Source organism: Penicillium maclennaniae, assembly GCF_028827695.1.
Source record: "Penicillium maclennaniae strain IBT 15551 chromosome Unknown utg000005l:1.0-2652337.0:1.0-2654196.0, whole genome shotgun sequence".
Taxonomy (NCBI): domain Eukaryota; kingdom Fungi; phylum Ascomycota; class Eurotiomycetes; order Eurotiales; family Aspergillaceae; genus Penicillium; species Penicillium maclennaniae.
In genome coordinates, this window is record NW_026623217.1 from 1,239,917 (window position 1) to 1,265,901 (window position 25,985).

General features: G+C 50.9%; 13 protein-coding genes across 13 annotated transcripts; 7 read left to right on the forward strand and 6 right to left on the reverse strand.

Annotated features, from left to right (window-relative positions):
- Positions 1-351: 351 nt before the first annotated feature.
- N7477_005687 (transcriptional repressor TCF25 family protein) lies at positions 352-2,543 on the forward strand (the record flags this gene model as incomplete). Its single annotated transcript, XM_056967350.1, has 2 exons — positions 352-546; positions 594-2,543. 2 exons carry the CDS (start codon positions 352-354, stop codon positions 2,541-2,543), a joined length of 2,145 nt encoding a protein of 714 aa, XP_056822104.1.
- A 653-nt stretch (positions 2,544-3,196) lies between these two features.
- Positions 3,197-4,161, forward strand: N7477_005688 (RTA1 domain-containing protein; the record flags this gene model as incomplete). The annotated part of the gene is made up of 3 exons (XM_056967351.1): positions 3,197-3,900; positions 3,951-4,025; positions 4,083-4,161. 3 exons carry the CDS (start codon positions 3,197-3,199, stop codon positions 4,159-4,161), a joined length of 858 nt encoding a protein of 285 aa, XP_056822105.1.
- Positions 4,162-4,326: 165 nt separating this feature from the next.
- Positions 4,327-5,497, reverse strand: N7477_005689 (Homoserine dehydrogenase catalytic; the record flags this gene model as incomplete). The annotated part of the gene is made up of 2 exons (XM_056967352.1): positions 4,327-5,402; positions 5,467-5,497. 2 exons carry the CDS (start codon positions 5,495-5,497, stop codon positions 4,327-4,329), a joined length of 1,107 nt encoding a protein of 368 aa, XP_056822106.1.
- A 1,353-nt stretch (positions 5,498-6,850) lies between these two features.
- On the forward strand, positions 6,851-8,077 carry N7477_005690 (PQ-loop repeat-containing protein; the record flags this gene model as incomplete). Its single annotated transcript, XM_056967353.1, has 5 exons — positions 6,851-6,943; positions 7,061-7,653; positions 7,707-7,756; positions 7,809-7,867; positions 7,925-8,077. The coding sequence occupies 5 exons, from the start codon at positions 6,851-6,853 to the stop codon at positions 8,075-8,077; spliced, it is 948 nt and encodes a 315-aa protein (XP_056822107.1).
- An 805-nt stretch (positions 8,078-8,882) lies between these two features.
- Positions 8,883-9,551, reverse strand: rpp1 (ribosomal protein P1; the record flags this gene model as incomplete). Its single annotated transcript, XM_056967354.1, has 4 exons — positions 8,883-8,929; positions 8,986-9,118; positions 9,234-9,311; positions 9,483-9,551. The coding sequence occupies 4 exons, from the start codon at positions 9,549-9,551 to the stop codon at positions 8,883-8,885; spliced, it is 327 nt and encodes a 108-aa protein (XP_056822108.1).
- Positions 9,552-9,950: 399 nt separating this feature from the next.
- N7477_005692 (uncharacterized protein) lies at positions 9,951-11,673 on the forward strand (the record flags this gene model as incomplete). The annotated part of the gene is made up of 8 exons (XM_056967355.1): positions 9,951-10,176; positions 10,242-10,323; positions 10,378-10,402; positions 10,458-10,739; positions 10,796-10,962; positions 11,014-11,227; positions 11,283-11,468; positions 11,518-11,673. The coding sequence occupies 8 exons, from the start codon at positions 9,951-9,953 to the stop codon at positions 11,671-11,673; spliced, it is 1,338 nt and encodes a 445-aa protein (XP_056822109.1).
- An 879-nt stretch (positions 11,674-12,552) lies between these two features.
- N7477_005693 (aconitate hydratase ACO2) lies at positions 12,553-15,001 on the forward strand (the record flags this gene model as incomplete). Its single annotated transcript, XM_056967356.1, has 2 exons — positions 12,553-12,597; positions 12,647-15,001. 2 exons carry the CDS (start codon positions 12,553-12,555, stop codon positions 14,999-15,001), a joined length of 2,400 nt encoding a protein of 799 aa, XP_056822110.1.
- A 204-nt stretch (positions 15,002-15,205) lies between these two features.
- Positions 15,206-16,365, reverse strand: N7477_005694 (putative L-serine dehydratase; the record flags this gene model as incomplete). The annotated part of the gene is made up of 3 exons (XM_056967357.1): positions 15,206-16,109; positions 16,163-16,216; positions 16,277-16,365. The coding sequence occupies 3 exons, from the start codon at positions 16,363-16,365 to the stop codon at positions 15,206-15,208; spliced, it is 1,047 nt and encodes a 348-aa protein (XP_056822111.1).
- Positions 16,366-16,950: 585 nt separating this feature from the next.
- N7477_005695 (ankyrin repeat-containing protein ANK1) lies at positions 16,951-17,576 on the reverse strand (the record flags this gene model as incomplete). Its single annotated transcript, XM_056967358.1, has 3 exons — positions 16,951-17,276; positions 17,328-17,505; positions 17,562-17,576. 3 exons carry the CDS (start codon positions 17,574-17,576, stop codon positions 16,951-16,953), a joined length of 519 nt encoding a protein of 172 aa, XP_056822112.1.
- A 414-nt stretch (positions 17,577-17,990) lies between these two features.
- N7477_005696 (DNA-directed RNA polymerase III core subunit RPC11) lies at positions 17,991-18,503 on the forward strand (the record flags this gene model as incomplete). Its single annotated transcript, XM_056967359.1, has 4 exons — positions 17,991-18,003; positions 18,057-18,266; positions 18,323-18,417; positions 18,468-18,503. 4 exons carry the CDS (start codon positions 17,991-17,993, stop codon positions 18,501-18,503), a joined length of 354 nt encoding a protein of 117 aa, XP_056822113.1.
- A 1,090-nt stretch (positions 18,504-19,593) lies between these two features.
- Positions 19,594-21,140, forward strand: N7477_005697 (translation elongation factor EF-1 alpha; the record flags this gene model as incomplete). Its single annotated transcript, XM_056967360.1, is given in 4 exon segments — positions 19,594-19,598; positions 19,675-19,804; positions 19,894-21,033; positions 21,048-21,140. The coding sequence occupies 4 exon segments, from the start codon at positions 19,594-19,596 to the stop codon at positions 21,138-21,140; spliced, it is 1,368 nt and encodes a 455-aa protein (XP_056822114.1).
- A 920-nt stretch (positions 21,141-22,060) lies between these two features.
- On the reverse strand, positions 22,061-23,235 carry N7477_005698 (MAGE domain-containing protein; the record flags this gene model as incomplete). Its single annotated transcript, XM_056967361.1, has 3 exons — positions 22,061-22,614; positions 22,818-23,151; positions 23,209-23,235. 3 exons carry the CDS (start codon positions 23,233-23,235, stop codon positions 22,061-22,063), a joined length of 915 nt encoding a protein of 304 aa, XP_056822115.1.
- A 421-nt stretch (positions 23,236-23,656) lies between these two features.
- N7477_005699 (putative pathogenesis associated protein Cap20) lies at positions 23,657-24,256 on the reverse strand (the record flags this gene model as incomplete). The annotated part of the gene is made up of 1 exon (XM_056967362.1): positions 23,657-24,256. The coding sequence occupies one exon, from the start codon at positions 24,254-24,256 to the stop codon at positions 23,657-23,659; it is 600 nt and encodes a 199-aa protein (XP_056822116.1).
- Between the last annotated feature and the right edge of the window lie 1,729 nt (positions 24,257-25,985).

The following is a 25,985-nucleotide window of genomic DNA, read 5'->3' on the forward strand; positions in this document are numbered from 1 at the left end:
TGTGGTTGAATGACAGCGGACTAGGCCGTTTACCGACGCTTTGCCATACTGGTGCACGCCTAGAAGTCCGGAGCGCCTGGACAGTGGCCCGACGCATTGATTCGAAATCAGCGATTGTATTCTTGCCAAACGATTCGTGATTCTGAGCTGCCTCTCCAAGGCGATTCTCAGTATTCAGACTGGAAGCCAAGGATATGCGAAGACGCGACTCTCGATAAGGAAATCACGTGCAATACAGGCACGACACTATTCCTGATCGGGGCCGTGTCGTCATTCCCCGCGGACTTCGAGATTCTTTACTTTCTTTCTTTCGATCCAAATTGCAATTCGCCTTTGAGGTGAGACGTCGAGATGTCGTCTCGTGCCATCAGAAAGCTGCAGAAGCTACGCGAACAGCAGCAGCTGGAAGAAGAACACGATGACTCGAGTGACAATGAAGCCCCACGCCCCGCTAAGCCAAAGTTCAACGCTTTCGATCTTCTCAATGCCGGCGATGATGAGGATGAAGAGTCAGGGGAGGAGGCTCCGGAGCCTATAACGCAATCTGTGCAGCCAGAACCCGAAGCGGAACCCTCAAAGCCGAAGAGCGCCAGCAAAAAGAAGAAAAGAAGGCCAAGAAGGCCAAAGCAAACGCAGCTACCGAGTCAAATTCCAAGCCATCTGACGATGTAGAGCTGGACGAAATTGACAGAGCTTTGAAGGCTCTGGCCACGGATGGACAAAACTCGACTGGTGCTGATCTATCAGCGAACACACAAGTCAGTCGAGATGCCTCATTCCCTAAAACCACCGATGAGCTACTCGGCGTTGAGCCAAAATTCCTCAACGCAACGAACGAAATGCGGCGGCTATTCGGAAATGTGGTTTTGGAAAATTTTGACCAGCAAGATGCAGGTTCGGGCCGCAGACGGGACCGCAATCGCGAAACAGTCGACCTTGGTCAAGCTTTGACCGGAAGATATAGCCCCGCCAGCAGAGGCCAAAGTCTAGCTGGTGTTACATTACGCCGAAATGTCCTTATGCAAGGAAAGGACGATTGGCCACGCGCACCAAGCGGAGGTCTAGGCATGGAAATTGTCGAGAAAAATCCTCTGGGCAATACTCTTTACAAAATCGTGCACAATGCGTCCTACCAGGATGTACAAAACCAATTCGACCTCTGCGTCGAGTCGATGGACCCACAGCGGTTGATTCATCACCTCCAGTACAACCCCTACCATATCTCTACTCTTCTTCAAGTCTCCGAAATCGCCAAACATCAAGGCGATCATGCGGTTTCCGCCGACCTTTTGGAAAGAGCGTTGTTCAACATCGGGCGTTCCGCCCACTCATCCTTCAACAACCGACTCAGGGAAGGCCAAGCCAGGCTTGACTTTATGAAGTTTGAGAACCGAGAATTGTGGCTTGTTGGTTGGAGATATATTGCCAACTTGGGCATGAAGGGAACATGGCGGACCGCATACGAATGGGCAAAGCTTCTTCTAAGCTTGAATGACTCCGATCCGTACTGTATCAGACTCTTGGTCGACCACCTGGCTTTGCGTGGCCGAGAGTATGCGCAATTCGTCGATATGTGCACCCAGACTCGCTTTAGCCACGACTGGGCCGATTTGCCTAACATCCAGTGCTCACTGGTGATGGCTTACCTACGTCTAAATAGACCTCAGGACTGCCGCCGGCAACTGCACCATGCTATGTCTCGTTACCCGTGGGTGTTTAGTAGACTCGCACAGGAATTGGATCTTTCACACATTCCGAAGCAGATCTGGGGAAAGATGCCACCAACCGGGACTCATGAGCTCCTCACAGAACTCTACATTACTCGTGCAAAGGACTTGTGGAATACACCCGAAGCTGTAGCTCTTATCATGGAAGTCGCCGACACCCTCTCCGGCGAGGAGCCAATCGAGCCACCGGAGATTACTCTTGATATTGCTCGTCATGTCGTTCTATCCGACATCCCGAAGGTGACAACTCACCTACCAACCCGCTTCGTGTCGGGCCGAATGTCCTCGTCAGACCCTCTCCCTCCTTACGAGTCAGACGCTTTCCGTCAGCAGTCCGACCCAACTCCTACATATCTCTCCCGGATCCCAGAAGGCGGGCGACCGCAATGGCTTCGCGATCTCATGGGCCAGATCAACGATGGAGCCATTGCCTTTCCCCGTTTCCAAGGTGGTGACGAGGAAGGCGGCGATGGCGAGCACGGTGAAGTCGCAGATGCACGTGCGGATGCCCGAGCCCGTGCATTGGATGGCGACCAGCAAGTTCTTGAGCAATTGCTCCTAGGAGATGCTTTGGACTCTCTGCAGATGTTCCTGCATCAGCACGGAGTTGATCGGGGTAATTGGGGAGATGTGTTAGACTATGCTCCACTGACGGATTTCCTGGAGACTCTCGGGGCAATCGAGCCTGAGGAGCATCGTCAAGAATTGCTGCATGGCCCCATTCAAGGTGTTATTGGTGAAATCGCAGTCACCATGCTTGAGGATGAGTTGGAGATGATGGAAGAAGAGGGCATGTCTGAAAACAGTGATGTATAGCCAGCTTGATGCCGGCCTGGCATTAATAGAATCTAAATAATCCAAAAGGGCAGCATTGACCTCAAATAAGTATTTCCTTATACGCATAGAGCCTTTGTCATGAACAGCAAAGATTTTATCATTCATCTATACTTGATTTGAACTATCATAGTAGCCATAGAAGCCTAGCAGCTGTCTCGAGACGACCAAAACTGAGATCATGGCTCTTTAGGGATGAAAAGCGTTGCCTGTTTCTTGCTGACTTGTTTGGAAGAGTGATCTGCGCCGCAAGTAAGTCCATTTGATCACTCGGACAGAAGATACATGGGTTGAAACGAGATCAGCCTACCGGCGACACTTTGTTGTTCTATCTGAAAAGAGCTTATAAATCTGGTTACCTAGTGAATTCTAGCCAAGAAAGTACACAGCCCTATAGTGGACGCCTGATGTCGGAAATGCGGATACAACTAGGGCTTCACGCATCTCAAAATACGAAATACGAAATACGGAACACGGAACACGAAACACGAAGCACTTAACATGTAAACTTTGAATATAAAGATTCATAAGCTGAAGGACGTGAACCATGCTCCCGTTTTTCTCGAGTTCAATCTTCGCTACTTCTAAAGCTCTTCTTTTTTTTCGCTTTGGTTTCGTGAGAACCATTGATCACAATGACCGATACATCCAACTGCACATCCGTCACCCCAGAATGCCCCGTCAAGGCAACATCCTACGGGTATACACCGCATCTAGGCGGAAACTTATTTCTCGCCACTCTCTTTGGTCTATGCGGATTATACAGTCTCGCTATTGGGATCAAGTCCCGACAGTGGACATTCACCATCGCGCTTGCGGGAGGCTGCTTCATTGAACTAGCAGGCTACATCGGCCGGATTCTGATGCATAGCAACCCATGGTCTGCGGGAGGGTTCGATGTGCAGATCGTGTGTCTGATCGTTGCACCGTCATTCATCGCTGCGGGCATTTACTGGTCGCTCAAGCATATCGTGCTCTACCTCGGACCTGAAAAGTCGCGCTTGCCGCCTCGTTTCTATCCGCGGATTTTCATCGGTTGCGATATTGCTTCGATTTTGATTCAAGCCGCTCGTGGGGGTATCGCTGTTTCTGCAAGTGACAATGACAGTAAGAAGCTTGATGCGGGCAATAACTTGATGATTGCTGGTATCGCTTTCCAGGTGGCTACTATGGCTATTTGTGGATTGCTGGGGGCTGATTTCGCCTTTCGTGTTTATCGAGAGGGACGGTCTCCCAGATTTGAGGAGAAGGAGGAGAAGAAAGAGGCGTTGCTGTTCAAGGCTTTCTGTGTCGAGGAGGTCTTCGCTTATATCACTGTCTTGATCCGTTGCATATATCGGTCGGTGGCTAGATGTGTTGATTTTTGGATTCATTGGCTGACTTTTTCAGTCTTCCGGAAATGGCTGAGGGTTGGGCCAATCCTTTGATGCGGAATGAAACGGAGTTTATGATCTTGGATGGAGTGTGAGTTCTTTCCTTTCCTACTTTTAACAATTTTCTACTCATTTTCTCCTTTCTCAGTATGGTCGCCTTAGCCGTCGTTGCACTTACAGTGCTCCATCCTTATTTTACCTGCCCCTTTGTTCGCAAGGAGGCTTAGTCCGAGGATTTGAGGGAATTTCGATTCTTATGCATCGCACTGCGGTGGATTTGCATTTAGATGTTCATGTATTTGGTGTACAAAAATACACGGCGTGCTTTTACTTGAACGTAGACTGAAAATATCATGATCAGGAGAGCCACCAGCCTGCCACTGAATCACCTATTACCTCAACTTCTCGATCGTCTTAAGGAGATCAGCCATCAGACCCATGGCCGTAATCTCACCTCCGCCTCCACCACCTTGTAAGATCAAAGGTGTAGCACCATATCGCTTAGTATGTATGCTGACAATCTGACTACCCTTGAGATTGGCAAGAGGGCTGCTCTTCTTCACATGCTGCAGCCCAACTTTAATGGTCTTCGTGGGTACATCAATACTGCCAAAGTACCGCAGAATTTTGCCCTCTTTCCGAGCAGCCTCCTTGATCGCATCCATTCTGTCGTCATAATCAGGCAACTGGCTCATGAACTGCGCAATTCCTTCGGACGATGACGGCAATGAGGCCAATTCATCGGGTATAAGTGATTGGACCGGGAACGAATCCGGACGAGGGACCTCAAGGCCAATAACCCGGGCGATGATTGTTAATTTCCGTGCAAAGTCGAGACCGTTCAGATCATCCCGTGGATCGGTTTCTGTTTCGCCTGCTTCCCTAGCATGGGCGACTAGAGAGCTCCACTTCATTTCGGACGTGCCAAGCGCAGGCATATAGACGCCCAAGAGTAGTGATAGTGTCCCAGAGAGAACCCCTTCAATTCGAGTAATCTCATCTCCTGTTGCGATCAGATCTCTCAATGTTGAGAGAACTGGAAGGGTTCCGCCAACTGTACACTGATGGTGCACGAACGCATTTCCCTGAAGTTCGGATGCGAAGATGTCATTCCATAATGATACCTCGGAGGAAAATCCTTTTTTGTTGGCTGTTACCACAGATACTCCATTTTTGAGGAAGATAGGATATGCCTGGGCAAGGACAAGGTCCGAGGTGTTATCCACAAGAATCGCACGACCCGGGGTAGCTGCGAGATATGACGCAATTTCATGCGGCGAAAGAGCGCCCTTTCTAATTAATGATGGCGTCGCTGCGGCATCTGACCAATTTGTGGCGGTAATGCAAGGTGAGTATGCTGGTGTCGGCGCGAGCAGGGACTGCGATGAGCGGGCCAGCAGAACGATTTGGGGTGAATTGAGCAGTTTTGCTAATTGCTCAAGGAAGGCGGTTCCAACACCGCCAACGCCTGTCTGATGTCAGCGCTCATATAAAGAAAATGGAGAACACTTGAGAGATCGGATGTCTCATACCGACAATGCCAAGATATATTGGGTTGGCCATGAGAGTTTTTCAAATTGTCAATTGATCGGTCAAGAAGGCCAGTGACAATGTTACGTCGCTTCTTAACAAACGAGCAGAAGAAAATAATGCAATGTTACTTGGAAATATGGATGTGAGTCATCGGATCTACCTGACAGAGAGCTGAGGGCAGGTAAATCGAGATAGTCGAGTCGAATAGCGGGACGGGGTACTAGGCACTGCCCCGCCCGCAAGTGCTGACGGGCAAGCAGCCGCTCTATAATATGATTCTATGCAGCATTTGAAGATGTACTAGGATGAATATTTCCGCACAGTTTGAGACTGTTGCACTTCAATATATTATCAATTTCACTCTGAAGATCGTGATGTGCATTTGCTTCTCAGTTACCAACTTATGAACACCGTCGTTGACAGTGTGTTGCTACAATTTTACCTGACTTTTTGGTCTTATATAAGTTTGCGCAAAGCATGTTAAACCGGTAGAACTGCAATTTTCCATGAGCGCTGACTCTCCAAAGAATACTTCTCCAAATACCTCTCTTCTACCACTATCATTGATGTCAATTAGTTCCCGCTATTCCAGACTCCATTCGTTCCTCTGCCTGTTTCGTCTCGCAATCTGACAAATCTCTATCTACAGATAGACAGAATCAAATTCGACAGGCTTCGGGACAGGAAGCAATGGTTTTGAATAATTATCTTGTCTTGTGCAACCACTCTCCATGTTGCTGGGCAATCATCTTCTTGGCCACTGTCTCCCAGACAAACGACCCATGACTCTGACCTAGCATCTTACTCCAGTCTCTCAAGATCTCGTTAAGTGAGATCCTGGATTCTGAGGCTTCTATGGCTACACTCAGTCTTTTCTCTTTAGATACAGCTTGCTCTAGTCTGCTCAGTCGACACAATAGCCGTTTCCTTTTCACCTTTTCCTGATCAAGCTGCCCATTACAGTAATCTATAGATATGTATATCAAATTGAGTACCTGCTTCATCTAGCTACCATAATATACCCTAGTGATGCACACGACTCTTATCAAGTGTAGAAGCTGATCATGTGCAGCATGTCCGTGCGCGTGCATTTTGGACAGGCTGAGTCATCCAATAATTTCAAAATCGCTCGTGCGCCTGCAGCTGTCCGAAAGTAATTTTTTTTTCTTATCTGAAATTCTGCAATTTTCACTTGCAGCTGCATCTCGAGCCTCTACATGACCCCTGCCCTGCTCGCATGTTCGCTGGAGTTGCCCCGGGACTCACCCGCATCGATTGTGTCATAGCCTCATCTTCCCCATCCAAATTTTCTCAGCTCCACCCGCGTCCGACACCCGAAAATTCCCCCGCGGGACAATGACTATATTACAAGCGCTGAGCAATATGGGCGCGCACGAGTCTGTGCCTTTAACGCCGAGGGAGGCTGCATCGGGTCTTCTGGGTTCGGTGTCAATGACCTGTTGGATCTTCCTTTTGGTATGCTTATCGCCCGTGTCTAGAGCTTTCCCGAATGAGTTTTGTGTGATGAAGCTCCCATGCGCATTCTGAAGAAGGGGAAGAGAAGGAAACATATCTAACTCATCTCGAATCCAGGTCCCTCAGCTTATCGAAAACTACCGTAACGGCAACGCCGACGCTATCTCGCTCCTCTTCATCTTTGTCTGGTTTATCGGTGACATCGCGAATCTGGTGGGTGGTCTTATGGCAGACCTTGTCCCCGTGATCCTCGCCATAGCAGTCTATTTCTGTATCGCGGACGGCGTCTTGATCGGTCAATGCCTGTACTACAAGGTGTTCAATGCGCGTTCGGAGGTTCACCGTCGGCGGCGCTCGTCCACGGAGACACCCGATCCCACTACCCCGCTACTTGGTCGACGATTCAGCGACGCTGTCCCACCGCAGGGCCGGCGGAGATCCTCTGGCTCTCAGCGGGGCTACCATACTGGGCGGCGCGATAGCCAGCCCGAGGATTCGCTTGCCAAGATTGTGGAGGAGAGTGAGTATGGGCGCAAGGCTTGGATCAAAAACTTCATCAGTGTCCTCGGTATCTTCGTTGTTGGTATGGCCGGGTGGACCATGGCCTGGAAGACTGGAATGTGGGCTCCGGCGCCGGAATCCCACAACGACGGGGCTGTAGCTACTGGTGGTCAGATCCTGGGTTATTTCAGTGCTGTCTGCTATCTTGGGTGAGTGCTTGTGTTAAAGGCTGATCAATGAAATAAGGCTAATATTGCGACAGAGCGCGACTGCCTCAAATCTACAAGAACTATTCCGATAAGTCATGCGAAGGTATGAGCACTTGTCCATCAGGCTCTTTTCTTTTGTTAACCCTCGACCATAGGACTGTCACTCCTCTTCTTCATCTTGTCTCTTATGGGCAATCTCACATACGGCGCAGGTGTAAGTACTACCCGAGCCATGGACATGTGGAAGTAATCCCACTAAATGCAATTACAGATTCTGTTCCACTCTACTGAACGGGAATATGTCTTGACCAACCTTCCATGGCTGATTGGCTCCTTGGGCACCATGGTTGAGGATGTGGTCATCTTCATTCAATTCCGGATCTACGCCGTCAAGGAAGATGCTCCTCTCTTTGTGGCGTCATAACCATCGTGTGGAAGCTGTCTTGCATGCGATTGTACCTGTCGAATTTTTAAAACATGGCTGCTATAGGGTTGGAGAATTTTCAATTTTGTGATGTGGAGTAGGATCGGGGCACCGGAGCAGGCGAGCACGGCGTTAGGTGTTAGCCAACGGGGTGTGACGTATATAATTCACAGTTGCAATTTGATCCACTTGTTACTCATGACAGAGATCTTGAAACCAAGTTGGGACCAGATCACATGCTCTAGACGTTGAGTGGGACAAGAACCTCACATCTTGAGAGGTCCAACCGGATTTACTATTCAGTGACTACGAAAATACCCAGCACCAGAATCAAACGAGATTCCTAGATTCGTGATCGCATGGCAGACATGGCATCAGGGCTGGGCATAGCTGGCCCCGTCCAGTAGAGAAAGAGAAAGAACATACAACTACCCTCCAGACTGAACGGAAGCCGCGGTCATGGACAAATCATAAAAGTTGTGCCAAACGTCTGTCTTCAATTCCCCTAATATCCTGGAAGCAACAAAAATTTCGGAATCGCAACGGCATCCGATCGAATCCACCTCCGTCACAGAGTGATGCGGAAGTAAACCGAGCACCCAGTCTCCATTTGAATGTCTTTGTCCGTTTGAAACTTTTGCTATTTTCTTTTTTTTCTGCCCCGTGATCTAGATCTTCGTAGAAGGGGTCGTGGAGTATCGAGTACAAGAGAGAATCGTCGAGGGAGCCATCAGGCGGATGCGGGATAAGAGGCGAGGGAAAGAGCAAAAGGAAAACGACTTTATATTCGGAGCGATTAAAGCGCTTAGTCGAAAAGTCCGAATCCCATGTCGTCATCGGACTCCTCCTTCTCTGTGTGGGAGTTAGCATGAATATCTTGTAGTATGAGACCGTGCAGGATAGCTTACCCTCCTCCTTCTCCTCAGCGACAGCCTCGGCGGGGGCGGCAGCACCGCCGGCGGCGGGGGCACCACCAGCAGCGGCGGGACCGGCAGAGCCGACGTTGGTCAGGAGGTCCTTGACGTCCTTGCCCTCAAGAGCCTGCAAATTGAGAATCGTAAGTCACTGGACTTGTATATGTCGCACTTCGAATTCGGGCTTCGCAGAGAAGTGTTCACATAATGTAAAGGCGACAAATTAGAAATCAAGTATTTACCTTGGCGAAGATGGTGGCCCAGATGGGCTCAATCTCCTCAACCTTGGCGGCACCGATGAGGGTCTGGATCTTGTCGGCCTGGAAAGTAGATTCAATTAGTGACTGTCGGGTTTTGTGCTTGCATGGTTGAATCCATCAAATTGCGCAGTTGATCACTCCATAGCGATCCAAGTTCTCGACATGAAAACCTTGTTCGCGAGTCTTCAATTCCTCGATGAATCCAACCATTTCAAAAAGGAGCCAACGTACGGAGATCTCAAGGCCCTCATCAGCAAGGATGAGAGCGGCGTAGGAGCAGGCGAGCTCGGCGGTAGACATTTTGTCGACGGGTGGTGTTGACCGGACTGGGTGTCTTGAAGGTGAAGAGTGGATGGGGAGAGAAAAGAAGAAGTGTATCACGAAGGCCTATCCGAACAGGGCAACCGCGCGGGCGTGTGTGGGAAAAAGCCCTCGCTTAGGGCTTGGCCTTAATAGGCTTAGCTCGGATTCCATCCCGTGACCTTCGACCTAGTCCTGGTTCGGCTATGGGTGACTAATCGTGCGTAATCAGCCCGTATCGCTGGATATCAATCGGTCCGGAACTGACATCACAATCGTGTGGGGTTCAAGTGCATTATCGCAGTCTCTTGAGATTTCCAGCTCTCTATTCCTTCGCAGACCTGCTTGTTGTGTCTTGCCATACCATCATCTCATCCCGACCATCTCCGCGCTTCGGCCATGGAGTCCCCCGCCGTTCCGGTCCCGCTCGACCCGCGGGAGCAGCCCATTCTCGAATGCCTTCTCCGAACCCGTGATTCCCTTCTTCTCTTGAAGCAAGACAAGTCATCATATATCAAATCTCGCGATGTGTTACCGCTTTACGAGGAGGTCATCGGACAGGTGGAAAATCTCAATGCTGCCCGCAAGGAGAAAGAGCGCTCCGCGCGCTCGGTTCACAATCGCTGTGAGTATCGGAATGGATTCTCTGCATGATCGGTGAGACCATGACTAACCTGCGATCGCCTTTAGTGGACTACGTCCTTGATGACTGCTTTCAGTTGATCTCACTTCTTTTTTTGACTGTGGGTAGAAACAATGAAGCTCCAGCAGTGTAAGTTGATTGCTACCCCGCGGCTTTCTTTTCCGTGTACTAACATTCATCCAGTTACTCTCTAGCAACTACGATTCAGGTACTCCTATGAACACGAGCGACAATCTAAATCAAATTCTGACATCGAATTCTAGCGCCTGCTCGATCACCTTGAAGAGGCCGGATTCTACAGCTCCAAAGATTTGAACTCCATTACCAAGACTCTTGAATCCCTCCGTGAAACTCTCGATCGCGGCCGCAATAACTATTCCCCCGCTCTTTTGACGCTTCTTGAAAGTCGCCTGGCAGAATGCCAGATCTCTCTAGACAAGCTACAGAAGGGACTTGCGTTGCTTCCCCTGGATTGGCGCAAACACATGAGACATTGGTCTCTATCTTGCGATCTACATCTGCAGTTAATACTCGCTCCAAAGTGCGTATCATTTCTGTATTCTTTACTTGAGCAAAGACTAATTCTATTTTCTCATAATAGTTTTCGAAGACGGAAGTGAACAACCTTCGGGAACAGTTGAAGAAGATTGAAGACACCCAGAAAGACGGCAATTTCGTGGACGCCGATGGTGTTCCCTATGCTGGCCAAGATGACCTCAAGTCCTTGATGCATCGGTGCTGGCGATGGACCGAAATTGTTCTGGAGCGGTATGACTTGAGTCCTTGTATGCAGTCCAGCAATTACTAACATGTTCCTAGTGAGGGCAAAATCAATGAACGTTTCCAGGAGCAATACGATCGCCTCCTTGAAATCCGCAATCAATTGGACCGACTTTCTGTGACACAAGCCTGGTCCCTACGGGAGACGGATCTATTTGGTTATCAGCGCAAACTCGATAGAATCGACGAGGCACGAGTCAATGGTAATTTTGTCGATGCTGAGGGCCAACCAGCTGACCTTCACGCCCAACGAGTACGCCCACCACACCTAAATCCACTGTTATTCTATACTAATTGGCTTGGTTTAGACATTGTTGTATCTTATTCGACGCAGTTACGCCTACATTTACGCCCTCCTTATTTCATCGGAGCCCGTTTCGGAGGCCTTGCTGCCCGTATACAACCAATTGCAGACCCTCCGCCGGTGTCTCATTGAAGTTAAGGAGTCTGGTGGTGTATCCAATTCCCGTGAATTATATCCCTACAGTATGAAGGTAAGAATCTCTCAAGTTCTTTTCGCAGGTCATTTTCTGACCATAGCAGCTCAACTCGATCGATAACATGCGCATTGACGGCAAATTCTATGTCGGTCCCGATATCCCAGAGGGCCAAGGAAGCGTCAACGCCCTGCTGGCAGAGTGCTACGACCTCGTGTGGGAATTGCGAGCTGCGGTGGTAGACGAAGAACAGCAGTCTTAATCTATTCCAGTAAAGATATGCTTTTTCTTCCCTTTGATGTCTCTTGTTCTGATTATCTCGACCGAGGTCTGGCCAAGCTGTTGCCGTTGACCGATCTGTGATTGTATGATTTGAGCTACTTAATGATTTCCTAGTACTGATTTCATGATACGAGAGGCGTTTGATGAGGGGCCGAAATGCCGACTGGCATCTACCATGGAGGCAATGTCCCCTGTACTGTGCAATATTGAATTCAATACTATTCTATCGAGTCGTTTTGCGTAGCCAAGGTCTTCACGAGCAATTCTTTGCGTCTTTGATCTAATTCGTTCATTTCATAACCCTCATCATATGAGCCTGATTGTGGTTGACACTGAGCTCTTGCAGAATTGAATGTACCGCCGGCACGTCTCGCGTGGGTTGGTAGAGTAATATTGAGTGTCACCTACGTAACTCAAAAGATTCCTGGAAGACCGAGAATCTGACAGCACGCTATTAACTTATATCGTTTTTTTCCGGTATCCTTCCCACTCTACTTAAGATGAGTATGCTCTATTCAGGCTTCAAATCTTAAGTAGGAATATAAGACGCATTGGTATTTTTTAGTGAAGAGGTCCAACTGCGGCGGTCAAGATCCACACCAAGACTCAGTTGACAGGCCTCGACATAAGAACGACACCGACGCCTACCAGATAATTTTAGGCGCAAGGATCAAGCGCAGCCATAACTTACTCAAGGTGAATGCTTAATAACGACCGCTTCCCCAGCGAAAATCCCGGTATCGGCGCTACCTCCAGCCAATCATAGCGCATGCAAATAACGAATGCCGACCGCCCATAAAAAAGCCTGGGAACTTTCGACCATGATTCTTTCCCCAGTATCCACCCTCCACACTTCAAGATGGTGAGCCAGTTGGTATGGCAGCGAGCCGCCGCTTCACGCAGGGTAAGTTATACCCCGTTCAGCATGAATTGACCCCCATAATTGACTCTAGCAGCTGGTCGGACGCCTGTCCCCGCAACGCCTTGCTCGTGGTATGGCCACCGAAGCCGCCTCCTCGCGTATGCCGCCCTACCCCAAGATTGTCCGCAACCTCGAACAGGTTCGCAAGGTTCTGGGCTCTGAGCGTGCTCTCACTCTGGCTGAGAAGATCCTTTACGCCCACTTGGATAACCTCGAGGAGTCACTCCTCTCAGGTACCAACAATGGCCGTGATATCCGTGGTCAGGCCAATCTGAAGCTGAAGCCCGATCGCGTGGCCATGCAGGATGCCTCTGCGCAGATGGCTCTTCTGCAGTTCATGTCCTGTGGTCTTCCTTCGACTGCGGTTCCCGCCAGTATTCACTGCGACCACATGATTGTTGGTGAGCGTGGCGCTGATACCGATCTGCCCGCGTCCATTAAGGGTAACAGCGAGGTTTTCGACTTCCTGGAGAGTGCTGCCAAGCGCTATGGTATTGAGTTCTGGCCCCCGGGTGCCGGTATCATTCATCAGAGCGTTCTGGAGAACTACGCCGCTCCCGGTCTGATGATGCTGGGTACCGACAGTCACACCCCTAATGCTGGTGGTCTTGGTGCCATTGCTATTGGTGTGGGCGGTGCCGATGCCGTCGATGCGCTGGTTGATGCTCCCTGGGAGCTTAAGGCCCCTAAAATCCTCGGTGTTCGTCTTGAGGGCCGCCTCAGCGGCTGGGCCTCACCTAAGGACATCATTCTGCACTTGGCTGGCAAGCTGACTGTCCGCGGTGGTACTGGCTTCATCATTGAGTACCACGGTCCTGGTGTTGAGACTCTCAGCTGCACTGGTATGGCTACTTGCTGTAATATGGGTGCTGAGGTCGGTGCCACCACCTCGCTTTTCCCCTTCTCTCCGAGCATGATCCCCTACCTCGAGGCGACTCACCGTGGTCACGTCGCCCAGGCTGCTGCTGAGATTGCTGCTTCTGGTCCTGGTAACCTGCTGCGTGCTGACAGCAAGGCTGAATACGATCAATTGATCACTATCAACCTGTCGGAGCTCGAGCCTCACATCAACGGCCCCTTCACTCCCGACTTCTCTGTTCCCCTGTCCAAGTTCGCCGACACGGTCCGCGAGAAGCAGTGGCCCGAGACTTTTGGAGCTGGACTCATCGGTAGCTGCACAAACTCCTCGTACGAGGACATGACCCGTGCTGAGCACTTGGTCAAGCAGGCCTCCGCTGCCGGTCTCAAGCCCAAGGCGGACTTCTTTATCACTCCTGGCAGTGAGCAGATCCGTGCCACTCTTGATCGCGACCAGACCCTGAACACCTTCTCTGAGGCCGGCGGTATCGTGCTTGCTAACGCTTGCGGTCCTTGCATTGGCCAGTGGAACCGCACCGATGAGGTCCCGAAGGGTGAGGACAACGCCATCTTCACCTCGTACAACCGTAACTTCCCTGGTCGTAACGATGGCAATCGCCGCACCATGAACTTCCTGGCCTCTCCCGAGCTCGTCACTGCTCTCGCCTACTCTGGCAAGACGACTTTTAACCCCATGACCGACTCCCTGACCACTCCCAATGGCGAGACTTTCAAGTTCCAGCCTCCTCAGGGCTCGAACCTGCCCAGTGCCGGCTTCGAGGAGGGCAACCCCAACTTCCTGCCTACTGCTGCCGTTCCTAACCCTGATGTTGAGGTCAAGGTGTCCCCGACTTCGGACCGCCTGGCTCTATTGGAGCCCTTCGCCCCCTTCCCCAAGGGTGATCTGTCTGGCCTTCAAGTTCTCTACAAGGTTAAGGGCCAGTGTACCACCGATACCATCTCCGCGGCCGGTCCGTGGCTCAAGTACAAGGGCCACTTGCCCAACATCTCTGCCAACACCCTGATCGGTGCCGTCAACGCCGCCACTGGCGAGACCAACGTCGCTTACGACGAGAGCGGAAACAAGTTTGGTATCCCCGAGCTGGCCGAGCAGTGGAAGCAGCGCGGTATTGAGTGGCTCGTCGTCGCCGAGGATAACTACGGTGAGGGTTCCGCCCGTGAGCACGCCGCCCTGCAGCCTCGTTACCTCGGTGGTCGCGTGATTGTCTCCAAGAGCTTCGCCCGTATCCACGAGACCAACCTGAAGAAGCAGGGTGTTGTTCCCCTGACTTTCGCCAATCGCGAGGACTACGACCGCATCGATGCCTGCGACAAGGTTGACACCGTCGGTCTTTACGACACCCTGCAAGCCGGTGGTAACGGCGAGATTCAGCTGCGTGTTACCAAGCGTAAGACCGGCGAGTCCTTCATGATTCCCGTCAAGCACACCCTGAGCAAGGACCAGAGCTCTTTCATCCTTGCGGGCAGTGCTCTGAACCTGCTGGCCAAGAAGGCCAACGCACAATAAGTGTATCTGGATCGTTTCTATGTAAAAGTCGTTCTCGGAGTTGTTGATCCGGGGTGAGGGATGCATTTTCACTATATACTGTAGCACAAATTTTGCACCATGTGTTGGAGACTTAGATTTATGTCGTTTCTGCGGGCTAGATATCCAATGTGATCTGTATTCTATATTTATACCTTGTCTCACCGTATTCAAATCATTTGCCATCTAATTCCACCCCTGCTCAAGTCGGTCTCTATACTCCGCAATCATCTCTGCAGAGATATTACTCCCACCACAAACAACCACGACGACTTTTGTCTGAGGGTTCAAATCCGGAACCACATCCTTCAACCTCCCATTGACAGCAACCTCCAAGCTAATGCCACATGCCAACTCCACCTGCAACCGCATCTCATCTGCAAGTCTTAACACGCCCCTCGCAGCTTCAGCATCCGACCCGACGACACTCTCAACCACCACCCCCTTCGGTGGCGATATGGTATTCTCAAACGCCTTCTCCGCTACTTTCAAAGCACCAAGCGACGTAGCCTGAGACGTAATACCTTTCAACGAACTCAACCGCCTCTCTCGAAGCGAATGTGCCAACGCATTCGCTCCCTCCGTCTCAACGGCAATAACCCGAACGTCACCCCTCTTCTCTCCCTTAGCCAAACATTTCTCTAGCCCATCAACCACCCCATTCAAAAGTCCCCCTCCACCAACACTACAAACAATCACATCCGCGGGAAAGCCCCCCTCCCCACTTCCCAATTGTGTCTCGATCTCCGAAACCATCTCTCCCGCTCCCTCCCAGATATCCATATGATCAAAGGGCGGCACGTAGACATTCCCTTCTTGGCCCTCAATAAACGTCTGTCGAAGGTATTGATCTGCTTCGAACCAGCTCTCGCCATGCTGTAGTACCTCTGATGCTCCTGCGGCGTGTAGCTTGGACATCATGTGTGGTTTCGTGCTGTGCGGAACAACCACCGTGCAAGGACGGCCTAGGTCTCGCGCGGCATGCACAGCTGCAAGGCCTGCATTACCGCCCGAGGAACTGAAGAAGTGAGTTTCTTGATTCTTCGTAGATTGTTGAGTGAGGGATTTGAGAACCAGGTTGCCGATGCCTCTGGTAACTTGTTAGTTGATGTTAGGGAGGTATTGAGGTGGGATGGGGCAGACCGAGACTTGAAGGAACCTGAGGGTTGAAGGAGCTCTAGTTTTAGGAATATGCGGCTGTTTCGAACCGTTGTCAGCGTTCTATTGTTAATTGAGGGTTGTGGTGAGGGGATGTACCATCCTGCTTGTTTGGATAGGGATGCGCATTCAATTAGGGGTGTTTCGATCCATGGCTTTTTGGTCAATGTTTCAGATGCGAGGGCCATCGTTGCTGGGGGTGAGGGAGGTCTCTTTGGAAGGTTGGGGAAAAAATGATGCTGGGTTGGTGGGGTTTTTTCATATACCCTTGACCCCCGCATGTTGTCTGCAGGGCGTGCCTATCTTATCTGTCCCGGTGCTACGTGATCTTGCTTGGAGTTTGATTCAGACATGCTCTAGATGGTTGTTGGGGATTTATTTTGGCTTTTCATCTTTTTTCTTTATTCTCGATTCCAGAAGCCTGGGGAGAGATTTGAACTATCGCTTTTTTATCATTAACCGTTCTGTTGCCACCGCGGGCATGTCAGATCTTAGAGTGCACGTCAAGGATGCGGCCCACATATATCGAGATCAACAAAAGTACGAGTACTCGAATATCTCAGATGATCAGGGATGTTTGAATCGTCTCTCATCGCGGGGATTCTAAACAATAAATGCAGTGGACTCCATTCATAACCATCATAGTATCGCAATAAATATAGCCAAGTCTAGAGCTCGAGCGTGTAAAACTATGCGAAAGAAAGAGAAAGAGGCCAACGCTCCAGACAGATTGCTCACGATCCGATACAAGTAATACCACGGCAATACCCAGTCTAGTTGCTGTCACTGGCGCTGTCATGGTCCATGTCCTCGTCCCCGTCATTCTGAATGCCCTCAGCGAGGATGTACTCAGCCTGCTGAAGAGTCTGTTTAATCTCGGGCTTATTGAAGACCAGATCGGCAGGTTTTTGGCCGTGCTTGTTCCGCACCCGGGGATCACAGCCAGCCTCACACATCATTTTCACCATCTCCGTACCCAACTCCTCGTCCTTCTCGTTGGCGTATCGCACAGCGAGGTGTAATGGTGTGTCTTTGTCCGACCGAGTGAGCGGGTCGCACTCAAAGTACTGTATGTCGAAGAGAGAGTCCATCGCGTCGTCTTAGAAATTTGTCAGTGATGGAAAACAGCTTGCGGGGGATTCCGACGTACAGCTGCCATAGGTTGCGCATATGTGCAATGCGTGATTTCCCAAGGCATCTGTCACCTCATTGAAGAATTGTGCCACCTCCTCATTTGATTTCTCGTTCATGCTGTCCAGAACTTGCTCGATCAGGTGCGGCTGGTCTCGGCGGCAGGCTTCCACGATCAACTCGCGAGGAGAGGCTCCCTAGACGTATGTTCGTCAGCAATTATGCGAGGCAGACCAGCGGTCTCAATGCTTACTTCGTCTTCGGCCATGCTGGCGTTCGATAATCGGTATTTCAGGGATGTTAGTGTTGTATCGGTAATCAGTCGCGCGGCGGTGACGCGGAGGTTATGTGATCTGAAAACGAGGGAGGCGGAGCGGCGCGGCGGTGGAAGGTAGATTCGGGCAATGCGCAAAGTTGGCAGCGGTAAGAATACGTTATTTACACAGAAGACGTCGGATTAAAAGTTCACGCTCTCATCGAGTTGACACTGTTGTTTCCCCAGGGACCATCCCACATTGGGTCATGTGATCTTCCGGATCCCCCGCCTGTTAGCCGCGCGCCTATCTGGTCCGCGCGGAGATTCCGTCGCCAGTTCGCTGAAGTTGCGCCGAGGACTCCTAAGATCTGTACGCCATCTTCACAGGTGTTTTGAAATTACTGCGTCCCAGCTGGGGCTATCGTCATGCCGCTCGTCTGTTCGTGGCCCTAAAAGGTCCCCCCGTTGAAGCAACAGCTGACAGCTCTCTAGTCTGCCCCAACTGCGCCAATGCGCTGACCATCTCCCGCATGGAGTCCACGACTCAGTACCCGATGGGGATCAATCGGTTCGAATGTCGCTCATGCCCTTACGAACACGCCGTGCAGGTTGAATACTTCGAGAAGACTGAAATGAAGCAGAAGGAGGTGGAGGATGTGTTTGGTGGCAAGGAAGAGTTTGCCAACGCCGACAGCGTCGCCAGTGAGTACCACAGCACTGCAGACTACCCGCAGGATCGGACTGACACGTTTTGGCAGCACAATGTCCCGCAGAGCACTGTAACGGGGACCGTGCATACTTCTTCCAGCTGCAGATTCGCAGTGCAGACGAGCCGATGACTACGTTCCTCAAGGTAAGCTCCTTACATCCAGCATCTGGCTGCATCACTGACAGCTGGACCAGTGCACATCGTGCGGTGCACGGTGGCGGGAGAATTGAAGACTCCTCATCTTCATTGCTTGTGGTGACCAGGGGATTGTTTGTGATGTCAAATGGCGCATTTACGAGTTACGGCGTTTTAGAGCGATCATAGAAGCCTATTCAGATACCCATACCGAAAAATTGATCTACGTCAGAGCGATCCCGCGTGCACAGGTAGTTTTCGATTAAGACGTCCCGGCCGAAAAGGAAAAAAAAAAGGGAAAATAGAAATCTTAGGTTGGAGATAACCATGGGACTGCCCGGAGTCATTGTCACTACCTCCTATCATTGTGCTGGGATGGAAGGAGTGCTCTGAGCTCTCTGTCCAATTTACGAAGTACAATCACAGGCTACCAGGCTACAATAGCAGCTCGTGAAAGGTGGCAAAAATAGGATGCACAACACAATTTGAATCATCGGTGGGTCCTGGGCGGTGACCGAGTGCCCCTCAGCCGCGGGGTTATCAAGATGACCATGATGGCGAAGAAAAAAAAATGGGCCACATTCACTTGCGGTGAGACTAAGAAAAAAAAGAGAGAGAGCTAAACGTAAACAATGCAAACCTAGAGAGTAAACTATGGCCCGATGACTGCGTTGCTGCCCAGTTTGGATCGAATAGGCCCAGTCAAAGGGTATGTAGTGGGCTAGAAGGAGCCCGCAACTGAAAAAATTCGCACCGAGTGGGGACCCGAAGGCGAGGAAACCAGGGAAACACAGGACAGAGTAGCGGTACATGCTCTGGAATACTCAGTCGTACTCTAGAATAAGTACCGATACAAGCTAAACAGCCCACCAAACGCAGAATCTTCATGGTGGGGCACGAGCACGCACAAATCAAGCGTCGCACCTGCCAAGGGCTTGAACCCGCCCACGACTCGCCTCCCTCGCTTGCCCCTCCATATAAGGATTTCCCCTCCTCCCCCCTCCCACAGAATTTTCTTTCCCCCCGTCCGCATCAGTACGTATATCTGTCCCTCCCCTTTCCTCTTCCTTCTTTCTTCCTCCATCCATCTAACCTTCTCTTGTTCAGTACCTCTACGCACGCCGTAGTTTCTGAGCATCGTCGGGATTTTTCAAGTATCTTCCAAAGAACTTCAAAACCGCAAACATGGGGTACGTCTCTCACTTTCTTCTCCCTCGTCGTCGCTCACCGGCTCTCTCCTCGAACTCGGGCTAACCCCTCATACAGTAAGGAGGAGCGTTCTCACATCAACATCGTCGTTATCGGCCACGTCGATTCCGGCAAGTCCACCACCACTGGTCACTTGATCTACAAGTGCGGTGGTATCGACTCTCGTACCATCGAGAAGTTCGAGAAGGTACGCTCACTTGCTTCCTCTGTCCCTCTTTGGGCAGAGCACCCTCTGGTCTCAAAGTACATATGACTGACCACTCTTTCAATCTATAGGAGGCTGCTGAGCTCGGAAAGGGTTCCTTCAAGTACGCCTGGGTTCTTGACAAACTCAAGGCTGAGCGTGAGCGTGGTATCACCATCGATATCGCTCTCTGGAAGTTCCAGACCGCCAAGTATGAGGTCACCGTCATTGATGCCCCCGGTCACCGTGACTTCATCAAGAACATGATCACTGGTACCTCCCAGGCCGATTGCGCTATTCTCATCATCGCCTCCGGCACTGGTGAGTTCGAGGCTGGTATCTCCAAGGATGGCCAGACCCGTGAGCACGCTCTGCTTGCCTTCACCCTCGGTGTCCGCCAGCTCATTGTTGCCCTCAACAAGATGGACACCTGCAAGTGGTCCCAGGACCGCTACAACGAGATTGTCAAGGAGACCTCCAACTTCATCAAGAAGGTCGGCTACAACCCCAAGTCCGTTCCCTTCGTCCCCATCTCCGGCTTCAACGGCGACAACATGCTCGAGGTTTCCGAGAACTGCCCCTGGTACAAGGGTTGGGAGAAGGAGACCAAGGCTGGCAAGGCCACCGGAAAGACCCTTCTCGAGGCCATTGACGCCATTGAGACCCCCGTCCGTCCCTCCAACAAGCCCCTCCGTCTTCCCCTCCAGGATGTCTACAAGATCTCCGGTATTGGCACTGTGCCCGTCGGCCGTGTCGAGACTGGTGTTATCTCCCCCGGCATGGTTGTTACCTTCGCTCCCGCCAACGTCACCACTGAGGTGAAGTCCGTCGAGATGCACCACCAGCAGCTCAAGGAGGGTCTCCCCGGTGACAACGTCGGCTTCAACGTCAAGAACGTCTCCGTCAAGGAGGTTCGCCGTGGTAACGTTGCCGGTGACTCCAAGAACGACCCCCCTGCCGCCGCTGCTTCCTTCAACGCCCAGGTTATCGTTCTCAACCACCCCGGTCAGGTCGGTGCTGGTTACGCTCCCGTTCTCGACTGCCACACTGCCCACATTGCTTGCAAGTTCGCTGAGCTTCTTGAGAAGATCGACCGCCGTACTGGTAAGTCCGTTGAGGACTCTCCCAAGTTCATCAAGTCCGGTGATGCCGCCATCGTCAAGATGATTCCCTCCAAGCCCATGTGTGTTGAGGCTTTCACCGACTACCCCCTCTCGGTCGTTTCGCCGTCCGTGACATGCGCCAGACCGTTGCCGTCGGTGTCATCAAGTCCGTTGACAAGTCCGCCGGTGGTGCCGGTAAGGTCACCAAGGCCGCCCAGAAGGCTGGCAAGAAATAAGCGATTCGCGCATGACACAGAAATGCCGTGATGAATTTTTTTCTTAAAAATGCTTTTATGGATGTCGACAGCTAGACTTTGCTGTGTAGTCTGAAAAATACTACATACAGATTCGTGTCACACGAAACACTTCTTCTTTCCTTCCCAGTAAATTTTTCAATATTCCCACCCTGCCGTAACTAGTCATTGTCGTATCGTACTGCCAAAATGTTTCTTATTGCATTGTGCTGTGGACCCTCTGCCTTACGAGCCTCTTTCACGGTATTAACAGAGCAGCTTTACCATCGCCCCTCCCAACGAAGCACTTTCCCATTAGCCTAAACTCCACTACCTCTTTGAAATACCTCTTTGAAATGGTCAAACTCTACATCCTTACTGTGACTCCAAAACATTTACCCCTGGTCCACGAGTCATCGACTTTGATAAGACATTGGCGTCCTATTGGCTCGGGGAGACACGTTTCTGCATCGGTTACTGGTTCAGGTTTTCAAACGAAGGGTATGGGGACTTGGGAGGTTTGAGTAAGGCGCTGGTGTTTGAGCGCTGAGTTCCTTGTCCTGTTTCATGTTCTCATCCTCGTGCCTTGATTCCTCAATTGGACAAGATGTAGGACTTCAGTCTGGGGTGGGCGTGGGGGCGGTCCCGTAGTGAGATTTCATAGGGTTTAAGGCATATTCAGCTTATGAGGAGGGGGTGGAGGGGTAGTTTTGGGAATTGAAGTATATGTTACGGGTTGAGATTAATGCTCTACATCTAGAGCTCTGCGTTGTGATCTATTTACTAGACACTAGTGCTGGAGTGTCTGGCTTGATTTACACGTATAGTATACCTCTCTGGTCGGAGAATGGGATATGCAATGTGTATTGCTGGGTATCAATTAATAGCCTCAATCGAAAACAATCAATCTCTTCAAGTACCGTTCAATCAGATTCACTGCCTTCCTCCTCTTCAGAAGACGAACTCTCCTGCTCGACTCTCCTCGACCTCCTGGGCGCAACTCTCTCTTCGATTCCATTTCTATTTCCAGTCCCCGTCCCCGTCCCATTAGCGCGATCCTCCACCTCTTCCTCTTCCTCCCTTCTCCTCTCCGTCACATCCCCACCAATCCCAAGACTTCTCCTCAACTTGACCTCAAACTCTTCACTCTCCTCCGTCCCCTCTGCAAGCCCATAAACCTCTCTCGCAAGCCCGGCAACACCCCCACTCCCAACCTCAATCTTCCCCCTCGGTCCAACCATATACTCAATGATCTCCTCGCCGCCATCCATCTCCCGCGACTTGACGATATACCCTTCCTTGCACAGCCGTTGAAGAAGTTTCTCCGTCTTGTCAATAGGCGTGTACTGGTCCGCGTTCATGCGCACAAGGTATCGTTCAAGTTTCTGATCGCCTAGCGTTCCACCATTGAGAGCAATCACGGCGATGACAAATGTGTATAAGGCTGTGTAGGTACTTTCGGTCGTTGTGGAGGGTGCTTTCGTTGGTTGTAGGATGGATGGTGTGCGGAATTTCGTAGGAGGGTGCTGGTCAGAATCCAGGATTTATTGGTGCTGGATGGTTTTTCTGTTTTTTGCGCGGCTTTGGAGTTCTATCAGTATGCCCTTTTTTTTTTCAAGGAACTTCTCTTTCGAGGGTCAATGGAGATAGAAGGAGGGGCACGGGGAAAGCCAAACCCACCTCGTCGCTGTGTAATAGTTGTCTTCTCACGCGCCGGGAGCTCCGTCATTTCCATGCCGAATGTTTCTCGTAGTTCGCGCTGTGCGCTCTCGAAAACTGTCTTGAACTGTCGTGAGCCCTGCTCGCCGAGGACTTTGGCGCTGATGTCGGCGCGCCGGATCGGTAGACGCGAGTACTCGCTTGAAAGTGCGAGGCGGACCATTTTCTGGATCATTGCGTTTGTCGAGGACGCGGGCGCTGCGTCGTCGGACATTTCGGCTTCGGGCGATGAGCTTCGTGGTCTTTGGCGGCGGGATGAGACTTCGCCCGAGTCTGAGTCTGGGACTTGGTCGGTCTGTGGGATAGGTTAGTGAAACGAGGTTTCGCAAATTTCGGGATGGGACGCGCTTACTGCTCTTCGCTTTCGGATTAGAGGCATTGTGGTGGTTGAGTTGGTTGGATTGGAAATTAAGATTGAGGACGCGACGCGGTCGGGATACTTCTCTTAGCCCAATTTGGATGGGTGGTCTGTGCGGGGTTCTTATCTGTGGCACTAGAACGTTTCACTAGAGAGGAATCTATGTAGCATTACGATCGTTCAATTCAAGATTTCACAGATGTGCACAGAAGCAGTTCATTATCAAAAGAAAAGAAAAAAATGTGTACATTGTGTTTCTGCGCTAGGATTCGACTCGTTGAGAAGAGTCTCGTAACACGGCAAGCAAGATATATCAATGCTGAACGATCGGCCTCAAAGCATATGATCACACTTCATTCATAGGACAGTCGGGAAATTAATTTTCTCTAGAGTAAGAAAAAGAAAAGGACAATGACACAACGCTCAAAGGAGGGGAATCTAATCAGTGGCTGTTGGTCTTCTCGTGAATCACTTCCTTGGCCTCCTCCTTGGACTTCTGCAGGAAGGTGCTGATCCAGGCCAGCGACTCCTGGGACAACATCAGGCTTGTTGTAATGACAGCCTTGCCGGAGGCGACGAGTCCATCACCTCCACACTTCTTGTATTCGGTGCCATAGACGTCGCAGACGTGGTGCTTGACATCGCCTGCGAAGCGCACCGGGTAACCAGCAGTATTGTAGATGGTGCCGCGGATCTTCTGGGTATCTTCACGAATGATGGGGAAGCGGGAATCGATGCTGCTCAGGCCCTTGTCTCCCAGAGAATCGGCACGCTCGAGATAGGGAGCAACATAGCTGAAGGGAGTAGCAAAGTAGGGCAGGACAGGCTTGGCGAGACGGTCGTAGCCGTGGTCGGCGAACTCGAGAGACTTGGCACCGTAGGGGTTGCTCTTGAAAAGAGAGATGGAGTCTGAAACGACCGGGTAGGAGGTCAGGTGCTGGATGGAGTGGGTTAGCTGGATGACGAGATCCTGGTTGCTCATGAGACTCACATTCAGAAATTGAGAATAGACCTTCTCGCCGTTGACGACCGGTTCACCCATGGTGGCTTGATCAGCGTGGGGCATGAAGGAAGTCAGGAGGATAGAATGAGAAGGGGAAAGTAGCAATGGGCAAAGTAAAAGGGTAAAAAAAAACGAAGAGTAGAAGGTGGGCTGTATATAGACATTTTACATGTGATTGCGCCCGTATGCATTTGTGTCGAGGCCCCTGCGCAATCGCATCATCTGTGCACTGGGAGCGTATTACCGGCTCCTTTTTTGCCTGAGCTGGATGGATCTTTGCTAGTTTGGATTTCCTAATCCCTACTTGCTACTCTGTGTTTCGCCTCATCGGTATCTACTGCAGTCTCCCCTGAGGTCAATGCATGTTGAACTTTGCATAGGCACCTGCGATCCTCAAACATAGAGCAAGAAAAACCAGTTTTGAGGAGCCATAGCCGCCTTCGTCGAGGGTCAAATGCATTAGTCGAGACAAGGCGAGACATAAAAGGTTGATAAGGCAGGGTTTCACATGTGAAAGCGGGTCCAATGTTTGACGCATTCAGATCAGCATTTTCTTACTATCTTCGACTATCTTCGACTACTGGGACTTTTTTCTTTTCTTTTTTTTCTTTTTGAAATTTGACCTACAGTCTACCCGTTAAGATCCACCCGAGCATGGCACTTCTCACCAGCTCTCTATCCCTATCGCTTGATACGAGGCTACCTTTGATGCGTTGGCCTCCTGGTCAAAATTGGGTTGACATCACCATCCAACCCCACTTCAAAACACAGAACAAAAGACTCTTATCATGGCCATCCCTTGATTTTATGTAAGTGACACTTGCAGATCGGGGTTGACTTGCTCATCTGCACCAGATGTAGCCACATCTGGTCTGAGCGCCGCCCGAACCTATTCACGGAACGAATAACCCCCCCCATCCCGGCCTAGACAATATTCCCCCACGGGCCAACCACGGGCACAGGGAGGGGAAGGAAACCCCAAATACGTAACTCCAGCTGCAAGGCATGAAGCAAACATGCTCACAGAACCTAGAATCTAGAACCTGGAACCCTGAACCTAGAACCTAGCGCATCCAGGCCTCTTCAGATTCTGGCCGGGTTCGCGATCGGATCCCGAGAATGCGCGCGCAGAAGTACGCGGGCGTGCGACTGGCGGGCCGGGTGATTCGTCCTCGAATCATCCGATCCTCGGCGATAGAACGGAGAAACCCTGCCCATTATCCTATCGAAGCCATTGAGGTCACCACTGCTGTGTTTTCCACGCGCCGTGCTTGTGGTTGGTCGAGATCCGGGTGATGCGACATGGTGGTGGATGACATGGTACCACTGTCAACTGGGAAATCGGAGCAGAGGGAAAGGGCTTGCTCATTCTGGTGCGACCTCCATGTAGATTCTTATTCAAGAGCATGAGGAATGTGATAAGAGCGGCGCGAAGCAACCTAGGTTGGGGTCATTTTGGACTCTTTCTTGGCTTTTCCCCCCCTCCTCCGACATTAACTAGTCAAACTGTTAGTCTACAGGTAATGGACTCGTCGAACTGGTGGCGAGCTACTTCGAAGCTACCGTGCAGACCACACATATCGGAGAATGAAGGGCATTCTTTACATCCTGGATCGGGATATTGGTCTGCTAGACTGTTAACATTTGTTCTTGAATGCCGATATTTTCCGTGTGCGGCTTGATTCGTGCGATTTGGTACTTTTTTATTCGATCGCCTGATTCGGACCATCACCTTTTCTCTCGATTTAGGTTGTGGCAAGTCGCGCGC